This window comes from Ascaphus truei, chromosome 2 (genome assembly GCF_040206685.1).
Source record: "Ascaphus truei isolate aAscTru1 chromosome 2, aAscTru1.hap1, whole genome shotgun sequence".
NCBI lineage: Eukaryota > Metazoa > Chordata > Amphibia > Anura > Ascaphidae > Ascaphus > Ascaphus truei.
The window spans coordinates 165,242,127-165,260,735 of record NC_134484.1 but is presented as its reverse complement, the minus strand read 5'-3'; the positions used below and the strand labels follow the sequence as shown (position 1 = coordinate 165,260,735).

The window sequence follows — 18,609 nt, the reverse complement described above, 5'->3', positions numbered from 1 at the left end:
GCTAATCAATCTACCTGGATAGATATTCTAGAATAGACAGAATAAGAGTAAATCTAATTTAGACTTCAAAGCGACCTGATATACACAAAATAAAGTACATGAAAAGCACTATGTAATTTAAAAAAAAAAGTAGTCTAATGCAGCGGTGCACAAACTGGGGGGTGCGAGATTTGTCTGGGAGGGCGCGGACTGTTGCAGAGGTCCTGCGCTGTTCCCCAAGGCATTTAAATGAAATGCCGGGGGATCGCGTGAAGCCCCTGCAACAAGAAAACTTACCGTGATTCAGACCCGTGTGACGCGTCTCCGTGGCAACACAGCATTTAATGATGCCGCAGGGTCATGTGACGTGGCGTCACAGGCGTCAAATGACGTCGCGGGTCACGTTGCCCCGGAGCATCATTTGATACACCGGCAAGGTAAGAGGAGGGGCGTGATCTCATAGCAGCCAAGACAGGGGGGCGCAGCAGTAAAAGTTTGCACTCCCCTGGTCTAATACATGTGTAGCGCACAATTAGTTGCTAAACTCAGCAAGAAAATTGCTCAGGCATATCATGAAAGTGCAAAAAATCAAGAACCGTACATGTGGCACAAAAACAGCATTAGACAAGTGCTTATTCAATTGAAATATTTGTACAAAGTCAATAAGCACCAGAAAATCCACCAACCAGCGTGGCACAGGGGGGCAAATGTTTTCGGGCTATTTCAGCTCGTCTTCTGGCCCATTCCCACATAAAGAGACCAGTGGTATCTCCCTGGACAATCTTAGTCAAAAGTGCGATCGGTGCACTATTGCACAGAAACTTCTATTCAAGAGAATGGGAGTTTCCATTCACAGTCTAAGGATTTGACCCTCATTGAGTTAAGAGAAGGACAATTTATATTACAATCTAATATATCAAATGACAAATTGCACAAAAAAGTACCCTGAAAAAAAGCTATCGTATGTTTTGCACTGAAACTTTGGATCTTTCAAAATGAAATTGTTTTAAGTACATAATTAAAATGAGATCCTGACCGTTTTCCTCCTGATGAAAAAGAGCTAGTGTCATTATGCTGATTTACAACTATCAAAAGACATTTAAAGCAGAATTGTGTTTCATATCCTGAGCTCATTAATATTCAGCTATAGAGCTTTTCAGATGTCTTTAATGTCTCTATAGTGAAAAAAAGTCTCCCCTCTCTACCGGGTAATCTCTTGCATTAGCGGAAATAAAACTTATTACAATTTGTTGGAAAAGACGAGATGAGGACTCCGATTTCTAACAGATGGTGGTTTATTGAAATGATGCAATACAGCCACAATATCAAATCCAGGCATAAATTGCCAATATGCTAAAAACAAAATCTTAATTTCCATCTTTGAGCTCTACAGTCTCAAAACAAAGTGATGGGAACCTGAACTCACCACCAAATATATTCTAATAAGCAGTCTAAACATTTTGGGTAAGATTAATTACAATGGCAACATTGCAGCACATAATACATCTGACATTGTATACAAATCCAAGCACCCAAATGAGATAAAAGTGTACGGTTGTAATGTAGACGATAAGTATCATATAATTAGAAATAATCCTGACTTACAGTAACGTTTTATCAGGGATTTTGTGACACTGCCTTCCAATAAGCTTTCAAGCCTTGAAAATGTATTAAACCAAGTTCAATTTGTGTACTGCTCATACACATTGCTGTTTCACCCACAGTCAGAACCAGTAGTGCAAAGCATCCCACCTTTAAACATAAAGCACTAACATTTTCTTGCGTCATTTGTATTTCATTTTTTACAATAGCACGGAGACTGTACATATTACAGACAACACTCCTAACATCATACCCTCAACATGTCACAGTTGTTCATATTAAAGTAGGATCAGCACTAAGATCATTTTCTTATAACGTGCTATATGTCCTATCTTGTCGTGATGCTTTCCCTGTTTCATTCATGTCTCTTGAAGCTCTATGCAAAAGCACAGAAGTTGCCTGTGCACACAAGAGCATTTTGAGATCAAACAGATAAAATTCCCGTGTTTGTGGTTGAAAAATCCAGGATTTTTCTTTGAAGTACAGAAGTTTAAAAATGTTACATTCTCATAAATGCTTTCCATCAGCGGTTCCCAATTCCAGTCTTCAAGATACCCCAACAGTTCAGGCTTTAAGGATATCCCTGCTTCAGCCCAGGTGGTTCAGGCACAAGGACAGAGCCACTGATTGAGCCACCTCTGCTGAAGCAGGGATATCTTTAAAGGCTGACCTTTTGGGGGTTCTTGAAGACAGGAGTTGGAAACCACTGCTGTACATAATTTCCCTACCACAGATGTAGGGTTGCTAGGTGGCTTCTCCAAAAATACTGGACACAATGGTGAAAGGTGTGAGGCATGCGCACACATCTCTGCTCCTCCATGCTGTTTCTAGCTCTCCTTGGCCCCACACCCAGGCTCCTGACACCTCCTCCTGATTGGCTGCTGGGTAATGCTGCCAATCAGGATAGAGGAAGCTGCCGAGCCACCTAGCAACAGCCCTACTCTCTCCTGCTCAGTGAAATCCCACAGTCCCCCAAGCCGATCAGGTCCATATGTCCAGAGAGGTAATACCGGACACATACATGTCCAGTATTACCTCTATTTTTTTACTGGTCAGTGTCTAAATACAGGACAGTCTGGTTCAATACTGGACACCTGGCAACCCTACACACATGTATCTCAAACCTAAACATTACATGGATATTTCTTTTTAGTGAACCACCCAGTTTGCACAATTCACCCTTGTGCATGTTTTACAATGTGCACATGTTATACTGTACAGTATATCAGATCACCAATGCACTCCTTGTAGTGGGTTATCTGTTACCTACCCAAGCCCATTAGAAATAAGTGGCTGAAAAAGACTTGCAGTTTGTGACTGCTTTGGTCTTTAAAGCGATAAAAAGCTGCGTTTGTGACAAAAATAGCTGCATCAGATAAAACAAAGAATATTTATAACAAACAAAGGAAGACTGTTATACATGTATTAGTATGCAAGAAGCTCTGGTGTTTGCTAATGCATTTAAACAATACAATGCCTGTTTTGTCCATTCTACTAGAATGAATGTTATGGGTTTTAATGTCAAATATTCATAGTATATTTTACAATGGCTGGTAAAAATCTAAATATCTAGATTTTCTAATAAGAGTCCCTAACCACCAAGACTGCGCTTCGGCCCAGCGGTGAGCTCTTGGCTCCTGTGGATGTTCTTATTGAATACAATAACTACTGTATGTCTGGGGAACTACACTATTTGTAATGTTCCTGCAAACACCATCAGTTAAATAAATGAGTAATTTGACTTTGAAGGGACATTTTATTGCCGTCCCTGAAATTAAATCTAATGCCAATAGAATTTAAGATTATTGTACTCATTACCAAAGAAATGTGTTTTCCAACAGTTTAGATGTTTCAGATAGGCTGTCTGCAGTGTGAGCAGAATGACTGGCATCAGTCCGCTCTGCATCCTTTGGGTTAATAGAAGTCATTTCTTGTGTTCTCTATGAATTGTTAATGGAATGTGTGTGCAATTTATATCTCTCCCAGAAGAGGTCATGTCTGCACAAGTTTACAATGAATTTATAGTCTCCCAAGTACCCATAAAGTGGGAGACATTCATTGTTTCGCCCATTTCTTGGTCATACATCACTTAGTGGAAGAATAAAGATGCTAGGGATAATGTGTAAGAAATTAAACGCTTTAAAGGCCATATGTACCTTGCTGCAAAGGTCCTTATAAATAGACTAATTACAATCCAGGTTATGACCTCCTACAAAGAATATCTCCACTACCACATGAAAATACAGTAGAAGCATGTTTAGATTTCTTCAAGCGGTGACTTGTTCATGAGTCCCACTCGTAGGTTTCTCTTCATTTCTCAGTGTATTGCAAGAACACCACAACGAAGTGCATGCACCACAAAAGGCGTTTACTCCTTCGAATACTATAAAACGCCTCTATCCCAGGTGATAACGCAAGTATTTCCCCTTCAGAATCCCCTGTAGCTACTGTACTAAACATTTAAGAAAGTAAAGCCTGCTTATTGGTAAGACAATAATACATCTACCTCATTCTGTTATAATAAATTAGACTAACATGAAAGTAAATGTTTGGAGGGATGACATCTCGTTCATCAGAAAGGCTCATGAAGCTTTCTTTCAAAATGTTAATATGTAAGCATCACATTCATTTTCAAGACGCCATCAAAGAGACTAGAATGATCTGTTTTGTTGACTGTCCGTGTGCGCTGTGTACACGGGCCGGGCGAGTATACCACAGAGATTGCACTTCTTGTCAGTTTCTATCTTTGATTGTTTAATACTGTAATTAATTCTTCTCACGAACAGCATTGATGTGCACGTTGTCCCCATGACTACTTGATTTCTGTATGATTTTAATTTTAATTGCTTGTCACTTGATGCCTGCGGACTTTGAATACTTAAGAACTCGGCTTAAAATGAGTCTGTTGACTTTGGTTCTTATTATTGCTGCAATTACCTTGTGCCACTAATTTGATGAAAATAAAGTGATTTCCAGAACCCAACTGTGTCAACAAACAAATGTTAAAACACTGCAAGTACTGCCGTTTTAACGTTCCCAGCAGAGCGTGCATTTAGGAAGGAGAAATGCTCAAATGTTTGGGGCTAATTGTGTTGTTTAGACGGTACACTTATGTACCTTACGCTCCAGCTACAGTACAATGTACATACAGTAAGAGGTTTAACTGCTAGATTTAGAGCCAGGTGGGCATGGATATGAATTGCAAATGTTGAGTTAATTGTAATTATTTTTTTTGGCACCTTGAATAAGAATTTGCATACAACTTATAAATCTGCTATAGTTATGATATGTTGCAACTGAAAATACAATTAATAGAAAAGTGTTCATTACAAGTAATAGAAAAGTGTTCATTACAAGTAGAGTGATTTTGTCTTAGCCACACATGTACAGACCGATAAAATACTATGGCTATGCAGAGATATTTATCTTCTAATTTTGCAAAATAAATTTCTGAGGGTATGCGAAGGTAGTACTCCGAAAAATAAGGCAAAGTAAATTACCAAAGCAATGATTCCCTCATCAGATTCTCCCTAGTATCTCTGCTAAATGTTACTTTTAAAATGCATTGAACATACTCTGAGGGCTTTGCATGAAATGGCTAACTAAGGACAGGATGAAGGCATCATTGTTTTCTTTTCACAGCCCTGCATTCACATCTCACACTTATTATTTTCAGCAGATGTGAACCAGAACAATGGCACCTCCTCTGAGGGCACGGTGGTGACTGACTCCACAAGCACAGCAGACCCCAAGAATGCTTGGAAGGATGCCAACCCAGCTGACACTCGCCCCCACTTGGTCCGCCTCTTTTCCCGGGATGCACCAGGAAGGGAGGACAACACCTTCAAAGATCGGCCCTCTGAGTCAGATGAGCTTCAAACCATCCCTGAGGACAGTGGAACAGCATCACAAGACTCAGACTCGGATTTGATGGCATCACAGAAACTGTCTCGCGGGCACGGATCAAAACAAATGGCATCAGCAAGTACCTCCGACCACTCTAGGCATGGCCACGGAGCCCACGCAAGGCACAGAGACTCGGGTCTTCTTGACTCACTGGGCAAGTTCTTTGGAGGTGAAAGAGATGTTCCTAGGAAGGGATCAGGAAAGGTGAGCGCCGGGGAATAGGGAACAAAATAGAAACCGCAAAATAGAAAAGGGGACTAGTGGGGCAAGTTTGACAAGGTTATTTCTATGGAGTTGTTTTAGCCGGCATTGAATTGTTAATTCCTAGTACCTCATTCACTAAACAGAGCGCTAATGGCATTCCCTTCAGTTGTGTTACCACATGCTATATCTCTATTGCTGTTTAGTGAATGAGGCTCTGAATTTTGTGTCACAGTGACTTATTGGCAATGTGCTGCTGGTTTTATATGTATTCTTTCCCATTCTAATTTGTAAAGTAAAGCATTTTTTTTAGCAGGTGTGGCTTTAGCAGCAATCCTCCTAGACTGGCGCTAGCATCAAACCCCTAGCTGTGAATGTGGTTTATTGACAATGGGCTTTCTTCATTCCATGAAAAATAGAACATGGTTTAATGTGTACACTCGAGGTGTTGGGTGACTATTTCGTTTACTTGTCCATAATTGTTCGGTGCCTTATACCATGAGCATAGGTGTTTGACAGCTTTCCTCATATTACAATAAAAACCCCAAACTATATTAATGTAAGAATGTCAACAAATAAAATCTATATAAATAGAACTGACAGCCCAAATCTTATTCTATGTTTAAAGGGAGCATTTTTGTTCAATCATCCTGTATTTCAAAGTAAACAGATTCATTCAAAATAGTTGCATGTTTTTTGGAAGTATAGTACATTGGGGATTTAAAGATCACAGCACCTGACAACTCACGGCTGGAAATACATTGTGACCACAGTACACTTACAGCCTCAATTTGCATCAGAAAGCTGCATAGCTTTATTGTTTAGCTATTGTATATAAATTAACTCTGTTTATTTTATAATGAATACCATTGTGATCTACTTCAATATATTGTGTCAATTTAGAGTTTAAAAAAACAAGTTTATATTTGTTACAGTCTAGTATACCTAATCATTTAACATTATAGTATGTCATTGGTCATTTTTGCTGGTACAATCCAGCATGCATGGTATTTTATATAGAATACATTAATTGAATTTATTTCAGCTAAATATACTCTTATATTATTTTATCTTATAGTTATTTTATGCACCTCATAGGAAGATGAAAGCCTAAATCCCTTGGCAAAATAAGCGTAGAAATGTAACCTACAATAACATTTCAAACAGTTTATTAAATAAAGGCACCTCCTGTAGAACTGAACCGCCATACTAACCAGAAAGTGTACAAAGTAGTAACCGGCTTATTTAAAGACCCTTTGCTCTATGTGGCTGCAGCTCTGTTTAGTTAGGGAATCGATAGGCAGCTTCTGAAAACCTAATGTTTCTGCTCCCGCATTTTTAGGTCATGTTTTGTGGTACTTAAAGGAAACCATTCTAAACCCTTGTAGCACTCAAATGAATCACAAATCCTCTGACATATTGACTAACCGGTGCTAACACCAGACACCTTGTGGTCCATTTAAGTGGGGTTGTTGTGGTTAAGCACTGCTAACTAAATATGTTCCTACTGTAAATGGTTTACTTTCCCATTGCATACTAATGTTCCTTCTCACAAGCTGCTGTATATTCTAGTATAAATAGATGCCTAGCAGCTTCTGAAGTCTGCAATTGGTACCAGATCTTGTTTGAACTTATACACTGAAGGTATAGTATTTAACGTCAGTGATGATAACTTGAATATTACGACAACTTAGTCATTATTGTGACAAGATCCTGCTAGGCATATTTGAGCCTTAATATCCAGGGGTGCGAGCTATACTATGAGGTGCTGGATGCAGTCTCTTGTTAAATCTGAGGACAGCATGGGAGGTTATGGATCTAGATCCCAGTAAAATAAAAAAAATTTCTCGCATCATTTTGATTGTGTAAATATTTTATGTAAAGACAAAATGATAACGTTTCCTACATCTGAAGTGCATCAGTTAGCTAGACAGGTTAAATCTGCCACGGACCATGGTGCATTTTTTTCGACCAAAGGAAAGAAGGGTGACAGATCTAGATATTAAATCCCATATACAGTATATACTGTTTAAATATTTACGTTGCTCAGTGTTTTCTGTTTCTCTGTATGTTGCTACAAAACAAACTGCTAATTGATGTACAAGATGGGTTAAGCAGCCATGATCAATGCAAAATATTTGATGGCAATAGATGTTTTTTAGAAATGTCCGTCTTGGCATATATTTAACAGCAATATTGTATTTTTGGCTCTTCATGCAATTATCCCCTAAAAAAGAACTGCATTTCTTTAAAATTTAAAGAAAACTCAGTGTCTCTAAACATGTGCACTGTTTAGTTAAACGCACCCTTAATCCCTGAGTACTTATATCATACCATGAAATACTATCTGGGTTCTCTGTTTTCATCAGCAAAACACTTCTCTGTGTGATCTAATAGTTAACATTTTCTGTCTATTGAAATATTTTGTTCATTTTTGTTTTGCCATTGCATCTGAAGCTTATTACCTGATCTACAATGGCTTGTCATTTTTCTGCTGTGATGCTGTGATGAGGATTTAGAGTAAGGATAGTTTAGCTCTTGCTTCAATTTGTTGGAGTTTTGTTTTAAGATAACGAAGATGTGATGGCCATCATTGGTCGTAAATGGCCATTCACATCAATGGGCTTTAACAATTATTAATGACTATTACACTTTAGTGAATATACTCTTTAAATGCTCAAAGTAAAAAAAAAAAGTCTTGGCTCTTTACATGAAAGAATCATTGATGTCTTTTTTTTTGTATAGCAAAATTTAGTGGTGTCAGTGACCTAAAAGTAAAAAAAAGTGCATTGCCGACTAAAAATTAACGTAGGACCACACCATGCACCCTGACTGCATTTCTATCACTAAAAACTGAGGCAGAGTGTGTAGCCCTCACTATATACAGTAATGTATTCACAGGTATCAAATACTACTCCGCACATTTAGAAGTGACGGTGGCCAATGAATGATAAGCAGATTTTTAAGTGTTATTATTAATTGCAGAATAAGAAGTAGGAATAAAGTGCTGAGTGCACCCCATAGGAAAGCCAATGAAAAAAAAATATATAATGTACTTCAGTATTAGGTGTTAGTTGCTACTTTTTTTATTTAGACTAAATTGATATAATAAGACAAGCTTTCGAGAGTTTTCCTCTCTTCCTCAGGTCAGAATATTATATATATATATATCTACCAGTTCATGTTGCAATCAGCAGAATGATGAAAACAGCATGAAGGGATATATATATATATATATATAGATCTATAGATCTATATATATATATATATATATATATATATATATATATATATATATATATCCCTTCATGCTGTTTTCATCATTCTGCTGATTGCAACATGAACTGGTAGTGTTGCTAGACATTGGATTCAACAAGAATAATGGAAGTCGAGTTAATATTAACATTTTCAGAAAATGAATGAACAAAGTGGATTGTATAGTTAGTTCACTGTGCTGAGCAACTGTTTGCTGTAGGACAGAGCTGTAAAACATGTATTGCCACAACTTCCTTTCAGATACATAGTTACATAAGTAGATTAGGTTGGAAAAAGACAGACGTCCATCAAATTCAACCTATGCTAAATTTAGACGACAGATACTTTTATCCTATATTTGTATTCACAGTATCCGAAAAGCTTAGTTTTGCAAATGTATATCTAAGGTATATGGTACTATATTTATGAGTGTCCACCTTTTAGTGTACAGTATGCATGTTAATAGAGGACAGTTTATACTTCATGGAAACATAGGTACTAAAACAAAAGACATACGGGTACATGCATATACAGTATGAGCTGTCTATCTGCTAAACATTCTCAAGTTAACTACAGAACCAAATAGAGAAATTATATTCAGTGAGTCTAGTAGTGCCACATTTTTCTCAACCATAATGTATTAAGGTTAGCAGTAGTTTTTGATAGTATGTTAGACTGGGTGGTTGTTTCTGGTAGGAGTAGGGTTTCTGAGTCGGATGAGTCCATGTGTCTACATTTTGGAACATGGAGATATTGCTTATTGATGTTTATTTACCGTGTGTGAATTAGTGAGGAGTGCTTATTACACATCCCGAGAGTTAACTTGTGCCAATTGAATGCCTTTTTAAGGTACAAACATGGTTAATGCCAAAACAAAGATTAAATAAGGTAAACTCATGGTTCACACATTCTCATCCTTTCGTATTGTTGTAAATTCTGTAAATGTTTGTTCTTGTCCAATTTTAATATGAATTCTGCAGCACAGATCAAATGTATTAATAGCTGGAAGTTATTTTGGTTGCTCTTTTTGCCCCTGTTTGCCACTTGTTACGAGGACCAATAGGGGCAAGAAGAAAAAAAGCCTACGGTCAGGCTACCCACACACAGCATTGTGTTATGGAATGCAAGTAGAACACTTGTCCTTTGTTGCAAGCAAAGCGGTGACATTGTTCGCATCATTCGAGAATGTTTTGTGGAGGACTATTCTTAGTCATCTTTGTTTAAAAAAAAAAAAACACCCCTTTGTTTCAGGGTAACAGTTGCTTGTTTGTGTAATTGTTCATGTTTGTTTTCTCTACTGACATGGTAAAAATATGTGTCTTAAATACAAAAATTAGCAAATGAAACATTTTTGGCGTCTGACGTTTTTATTAGACAGACACGTGTACTGGATAGGTTACCATGCCACTCTTAAACGTCCGAGCTTGTACGTTTGTGTTTTAATATATTGTTCTTCTGTTATATTTCAAAAATGTTACTTTTTTTAAATACAAGTGTTGCCAAATACAGTATAATACAGTCACACGTATATGTTTCAGACTGCAGGAATATGTAAGAATGTGCGTTCATCGGTTCTGTAACATGGCAAGGCACGGTACAATGGACAGGCTTGGTTTTGTTTTTAAAGGTTTATAGTATAACAATATATAGTGGCTTCTTTCTTGTACATAAATCCACAGCAGCCTGGCATAGACATGCATCAAATAACAGATTTCAATACAGAAGTTTTACTGAAATAAACAGACTTGATCTTTACTCAGGAAATCTAACCATGTTTATTCTCATCCTACTTCCACGTTTAATCACTATTCACCGTATGATCTCAGGGCACTTAAAATTAACTCATGCATACAAGCGGAAGCATATTATAATATATTAATTAAATAGCATACACAAGTGCCTGATTGGGATAATACCCCAAATCAAGTCTTACATTTTTCCAAGCCGTCTCAACCTCTGAACATCTTCTTGGAATTTGATGCTGAATTCTTGGTAGGCTAGATAGGTTTTGTGTGCCCAGCTAAAGAATGGTACCGGAGTATTATTGCACAGAAAACGTTGAGTCCTTTCTTCTAAATGATGCTGAATTTGTCAATAACATTATATTTAGAAATAGGCATTTTTCACCTTAGAATGTAAACATTTCTCTACAAACTGCTAGGGGTCACTGTCTTTGCTAAAAAGAACCTTTAAGATATGGCAAACAAGTGAATTTATAGATATATTCTATACATTTTGCAACCAAGTTTTGTATATAATACTGTGTCTTCACCCTTTTTAAACCACTTACCGCTTAACCTTCTACATTGAAAGAGCTTACTATTACTTTAGTAGTCTGCTAATGTAATATTATATAATTAAATGATAATAACATTGTGTTAACTACTGCTTTTGCATCCTTGCTATGTATAAAACAAATTGTTTATGTATATGATATTTGGTGTATTGTATGATTTGTTAACATGATTATGTATTAATTCTCGGCTTTGTATGTACTACCTTTAATAAACATTTATTAAACTGTTCAACTCGAAGAATGCATGCACTAATTGCATATTAGCGTCAGTCTTTATCATTATTATTAATACTGGTATTTATTATTGTTTGTGCTTTGTTTGTTTTATTAGAATCATTTTCTTATGCTAATGCAGCTTAACCCAAGGTAGAGGGAATTTACCAAGCACATGAATCAAATGTCTGAGAACGATTTCTTACGTTTCAGCCTATGAGTCTGCAAAGTTATATTTGTCTATAAGTATTACCTTGAGATAAGTCAAAGTCCCGACGCCAATCAGGAATACACGTGCAGACTGATTAAGGGGATTTGCAGAATGACCTTTAAATCAGCATTATACCATTAGATATGAAACTATCAACTATTTGAAAACAGATAACAAGTGAAATGGCAACATTTTTAAGCAGTAATGCACTTTAATGTGGGCAAATCTGCTTATTGAATCTTGTGATCTTTTTTTATAAAAGGACATGTTTTGAAGTAAAAAGATCATTTGAGGTTGCTTTTTTCTCGTACACTGTGCAGAGAATGTGGAAGCAAATTCATTTGTATAGTGCATTTAGTAGACAATGCCACTGACCACCAGACTTTGCCCAAAGGACATTAACTTGCGATGTCATGTATTTAAGAAGAAAAAATTAGCATTATATTTTACCATATTAAAAAAGTGTTCAATCATGTGTGATTCTACGTGGCCAGTGGCCAGTGGCCAGTGGTCAGTGTACTTAGGAAGATTATGTATCAAGATCGTGCGACTTGCTCTAAAACATACAGCAAAAAAAACCAGTTTGCGCACAATGACGTCACAATGACACAATCTGCTCCTGTTTTTGGAGCAGTGTTCCAGTTTGCATCACTTGATACATTTCTTCATTTAAATCCATGTAGACCATGTGTTCCTGGGTACTCTGAACACTTGTAGAGAATTCGGTAGGTATTGCTTGTTCTGTTGTTTCCCAAAGTGATATTGTGTGCTTGTAATTTAATTTGTCTGCATTCAAATACCCAATAAAGACACTACAGTTTTGAAAGGGCCTTAAACATAGCCCTCTTTAGTGCATTGTGGACCCTTTCAACTTTCAATGAAAGCGTTATCATTCTTATACACATGGATTTGGGTGAGTTATACCCATTGAATGTACATTAATATTTTGTTATATTGATGCTATACTGTATATACAGTGTTTTTGAGGAATAGTGCACAAATAACCCATGAAGCTTAAGCATATTTTTTTGCTAGAGGAATGACTTCCGTCCCTAATATGGAACAAGATAATGTACAGCTGCTGCATCCATCTAATCACATAGAACAAAATGCTTCACCACATTTCTTTGTGATACCTTTTTAATGCACACACAGAATTTTACATTGACTATCGTTTGGAAAGTATCTTCTCTATCAATTTAGCCAATATTAATACTGTCCTGGAATTTCATTAGCCAACAGGGAACTTGTAACCACTCACAACATTTGTTCTAGGCAATATTTGTCAGTAATTTGGGTAAAATAATAGTTTACAAGATGTTACAACAGCTCTTTTACAAGACGTGGAATTTCATATGCCAATCAGATTCATATCCTCTTTGAGATGTCTCATACATATTCTACTGTTACTCCCCAATGTAAATCAACACAGAGCAAAAGGTTTATGCTTGTATTAGTTTGGCAATTACATCACCTCTGGTCCAAGATTTGTTCTGTGGTACAGTTGCAGTCACATACAGTATGTACATGTAGATGTGTTTCTCCTGCCAACAAAGATCACAAAGGGGAATGTATGTACAGTAGCCCACTGAATCTCCCACAACAGGTCTTTCTTGTGATGAATCTGCATGTTGTATAATGTTCATCTGTCTCACTTAGTGGTTATACTAAATTATCCTTCCTACATTGTATCCAATGTAATGTAGGAATTGATGAGGCATTTTGTTAATTGACTTAATCCCTGCCAATTGTAATTTTTATTATTTATAAAATGTTTTACCAATTAGTAATACGTTGACTAGCCTCTCGTTTTTAAGTATGCCCTGGGCACAGTTATGATAACAGTATATGGTTACAAATAAATGGTTACATTAAATGGACAGGGTTATACATTATGTTTAAAGACATTTCATGAACAGTTAAAGATAATGTATTTTATAGGCGTTTGTAACTGTTACAGACCAGATTTAAATGCGAGACCGCTTTAGTCTTGAAAGAACAAAGCCTGGTGGTGACTATGAGAGTCTCTGGTAGGTTGTTCCAGTCGTGACGTGCTTGGGAACAGAAGGAGTAGTGACCAGATTCCTAATTGCACTTCATAATTACCAATTATTACCTACTAAAGATGGCCACTTTTCCGAGTTCAACATCTGAAATTTGCAGATTCGACATTCGATTTTAATTTCTAGTCAAGAAGTTTCCGGATTCGACATTCGATTCAAACTCTGAGTCGGACTTCAGAATAAAAAACCCATTAAAGGACCATCATTAGATTTATTTATTTTTTTATAAAATGGTCGTTCTTTTCATACAACATGCAATGTTTATTACACAAAAAAAAAATAGATTTTTTCCCCCCCATAGTTTTGGAAAAATCCAAGAATAAAATAAATGTTGGCAAAATCCCAATACAAACAAAACACAATTTTATTTAAAACCAAAACACCAGAGCCAAAACATACCAATACCTCCTTAGCAATTTACTCCTATGCTTGGTAAGGGGTTTTATCTGCTATTTCAATTGGGGTTTTTTTTAAGGATGTATTACAATGTTTTTTTTAGCATTGTAGGGGCAAACATCCTTAGAAACTCAACAGATTAAACTCTGGGAAAATTAAGATTTACAGAGAAATACAGCTTCTTAATTAACGTTTTGTATTGTCAAAGGAGAAAAAAAAATCTCCTTTTTTATTATTATTTATCAAAAGTTTTCTGTTCATTTTTTTTTAAAGATGTTAATAACTGTTGATAAAACATTTTATCTCAGAGTCTGCTAATAAAATGTAACGCTAATGATTTATGGTTCATGTTTTTTGGTGTACTGCCAAAATAATTTTGAAAGAAAATTGTGTTTATAAATACACCCAATCTAAGAACAAAACATAAATCTAAAATTTGAAAGCAGTACATACTAATTGTTTTATATTTTGCTTCCGTTCACTGAGTAGTATTTAGTGGACTTGATATTGGACTTTTTTTTCTTAGGACTTCGTAATGGTTAATTCTTAAAAAATAGGCCTTATGGCGTCACTAAACCCGCCCAACTAGGATAGCAATTGGATTGGCTACACTTATTTTCTCTGTATTTGGCTGCAATTGTGGTGATCCTCAGAATAGCTACAGTAAACTGCTCATAACCAGGTGACTAAAGATGCCTGCAGTAAATGGGTTACAAACTACTACTGTGGCTATAATGGTGCACACACAAGGGAGAGGCAGATATTATGCCAGAGGAAGGACAGGGCCCTTGAAGAAACATCCTCACCAACTATGATGGTAAGTGATTTAGATCAGTTTCTGGAAGTGCTATGGGGCAGCTGCATTATTTAATTCAGTAAATCAGTGTGATGAGACAGGGAAGAAATAGATTTAATTCAGCCGAGAAAGTGTTGGGAAGTTACAGTATAAATGCATTAAAAATGAGTATAGCAGGTACTGTTTGGTATTTGTTTTTGATTTTTTTATAATACAAATGTGTGCAGAACATATTCCGAGACAGTGAGGCACATGTTACTAGCTATGCAAAACGGTCAACTAAATCACAGTTAACAATGTCAGCATTTCAGGCTCAGATTTGGCTTTTATCAGGTCAAACTACTTACTTATTGGGACATTGAAGGTAAATCAGTTGGTTCTGATGTGGAGCCAAGATGTAGCCATGAAATGTTGACGTTGTTCACTCTGCTTCTCTCTGAAGTTTGCTCTCATTTGCATTGAATTGAAGTATGATTAATAAAGAAAATGTGCTTTAGGATGACTAAGGTATTGATTTTACTTTTATACAAGTGTGCTAGAACCACATTACCCAGAAGCACTCAGTCATCATCTGAAGCGAGTCCGACTTATTCTTTCATTTTGGAATTTTAAAAGCCAATATGAAGAGCTTAAGTAGTTTAACTAATACATATAATATATTGTGACGCTTGCTTCAAAAAAGGTACGTGAAAAGATGAACACAGGGGATACAGAAAGCAGCCTGTTACATGTCTCTGCAAAAAAATAGCAATCATTGGCAAGTAAGTTTAAGTTAAATTTAAAAAAGGTGTTTGTGATGTATTTTCCATTCAGTGTCAAAGTTTTCCCCCAAAGAAAATGGTCATTGTAAAGATATACTTTAACCAAAGAAAATCAGCTTTGCACAGTTTTATTCATTGCTCAGATCAGATATGTAGCATCTCCTATCGACAAACAGCCAGTGCAACCTTATAACTAGTAGATGATGCTTATTAATATCTGCCCCTGGCCTCTTTGAAGCAGTGTGTGCTCTTTATCTCTGGAGCTCACATCTCAATTACAAAAGGTGACATTACAGCCATGTGCAAAGGACAGATCTGTCACACAATAAATGCAGCCTTTGTGGTGTTAATGTGATATGACCGTGATGTAAATGTCACAAATCTGTGCCCTTTATTGGGTGCAGGACTCTAAAATGCAAACATAACAGTTGTAACTGATGGCACATTTAATTGGATACATATCCACATTACTGTGTTTTCATGGGAATGTAATTTAGCAACATAGCAAATTTATTTCAAACTAGTTGACTGAGCAACTGTTAAGCTGCTGTACCACTCACCAATGTATGTTGGAGTTGCTAAGCAAAAGAACTCAGCATGTATATAAAAAAAAAAACAATGTTTAAATTGACATGAGTTTAATAATATCAGGTAAGTGTATTGACTTTGTAACGTTAGACCTCACATTACAGCAAAACTCAATGTAACAAATACTGTGGAGCCTGCAATAAATGTTTTTTTTTTTATTACTGAATCATTCGGTCTTTGATCTACATAGACGGAGTACACGATGCAGCAGCAGCAGCATTGTTAAATTGTCATTAGCCAGATTACAACTGGACAGACTACTGGACAATGTTATGCAGCTACAAAAACTACACACCCTTAAATATAACGCATGTGGCCTTCCCTTGTGTTCTAAGATGTATTTCAATGTACAGACATGTCATTTCTACCTTCACACATTGATGCTTATTCCTAAAGTACCTTTTTGGAGCTTGTAAAATTGCATAACTGGCCGTGTTATACTGATATTTTTCATTCCTCACTGCTCAGTAAAGAAGACTTGATTGCAGACAGAGGTCCCATTGTTCAGCAGTTCACAGTAACGATGTCTACTTTGTCCTGATGAAGCTAAAGTGTTATAAAATAACAATGCCCCTGATTTTATTGTACTCGCCGGCATTGTGGAACATGCTTTGCTGTGCCGTTTGAGTGTAGTCATCTGTAAGCTGCGTGTGTTTCATGAACCATCCCAGGTTTGATGCACTGCATGCTATACCCTATGATATTACACTTATGGCAAATGTGTGATATGCAAAAACAAATCAGTTGTGATCTGTCTTTCTAAACATACCACCATATATAAAAAAGTGAAGAACTGATGAATTTCAGCATGTAAAACACATGTCGAGTAAATAATAATATCATGGTTTGACATGTTTGCATGTAGAGAGTGCAGCGTGCACTGGGGATCTGATATGTCAAACATTCATGAAATAAACAGCTGTGGTTTCAAGGGAAAATGTAATGATCACAATTATCATAAATATCACCATCTACAAATATAAACAGAAATGTTGCACAGTGATTCTATATTGTAGACAAGTGTCATAAACTTGGACTGAAATCACTGAAATGCAGATTTGTTTATTTATTTTATTTATTTATAAAATATTTTACCAGGAAGTAATACATTGAGAGTTACCTCTCGTTTTCAAGTATGTCCTGGGCACAGAGTAAAACAAATAATACATGGTTACAAATACAGTTACATAAATGAACAGGGCATACATTATATACAAGACATTGTGTGCACAGTTAAAGAAAATATATATTATGGGCGTATGAAACAGTTACAGACCAGATTAAAATGTGAGACAGCCTTAGATTTGAAAGAATTTAAACTGGTGGTGGATGTGAGAGTCTCTGGTAGGTTTGGGGGGGTTTATGGAATATTTCTACATATGCATTTTCTTGTCTGCTCAAGAAAATGGAATCTCAATCTTCTGAATTGTAGCTGATATTAATTGTCTAAAGTTTTTCATTAAAACTTTAGTTGCTGAATTCTAGGTATAATGGGGAAGAAGCTAGTTCCCCTGGAATGGAAATATCCCCGGTTTATTTCAAACCATATTCGAACACACCTTCTGCCTGAGAAACCGTGAATGCCACTCCATATCATTAAATGCCACAATTTGATGTATAATGGAAGACATGTTGATTTTTAGGAATAATGCATATTAAAAATCCCATGCTTGGTTAAACTATACAAGCTTTTGTTTTAAGGTACATATAATGTAGTGCTTTAAAAAAAAAAATTAATCTCACAAGTACCTTGCTTGCACTTGTACACCAAAACTCACACGTTTTTGATAATCATTCCCAACACTACCTCATTATAGAAACACATGCCTACAAGCAATCCAGGCACTGTATTAATAGCAATGGCTTGCATGGGGCAGCGAATTAAACTGCATGATTGACAGCCCCTCATCCATGAGTTCTCTTTTATTGAGAGACATACTTATTATGTATTTTGCCCTTTCCATAAATTGGCAAACATAATGATACAACTTAACTTCCCCTTCACTGCACTATCCTTATGCAAAAACCTCACCGTAGTCTTCATTTCAGGTGCTGAGTGCATCCAGAGGAAGCTACTACACTTCATCTCCCCAGAAGTCTTCTCACCATGGAAGGCATGTGGATGCTCATGGCAGGCTTGTGGATGCTCATGGCAGGCTTGTGGATGACAACCCTGTTGTCCACTTCTTCAAGAACATAGTAAGTGTTCTCATGGAAACAAACATTTTGTAATATGGGGACTTCACAAATGAGAAATTCCCCAAACAGTTCAAAGAAGTACTTTCTATTGTAAAACCTCTCAAAGACATGTCAACAGGATTCCAGACACGGGCATATTTACT

The 18,609-nt window shown here is 36.5% G+C and overlaps 1 protein-coding gene across 5 annotated transcripts in view; it reads left to right on the top strand.

The window, feature by feature from the left end:
* The window catches only part of MBP (myelin basic protein), a 202,302-nt gene that overhangs the window by 171,407 nt on the left and 12,286 nt on the right, over positions 1 to 18,609 (top strand). For 4 of the 5 annotated variants that reach the window (XM_075585511.1, XM_075585510.1, XM_075585507.1 and 1 more), the window contains 2 exons: positions 5,258 to 5,691; positions 18,317 to 18,466. In XM_075585511.1, the coding sequence (XP_075441626.1) occupies positions 5,258 to 5,691; positions 18,317 to 18,466 (584 nt within the window). The remainder of the gene's footprint in view (positions 1 to 5,257; positions 5,692 to 18,316; positions 18,467 to 18,609) is intronic. The other variant, XM_075585509.1, reaches the window with a different exon arrangement.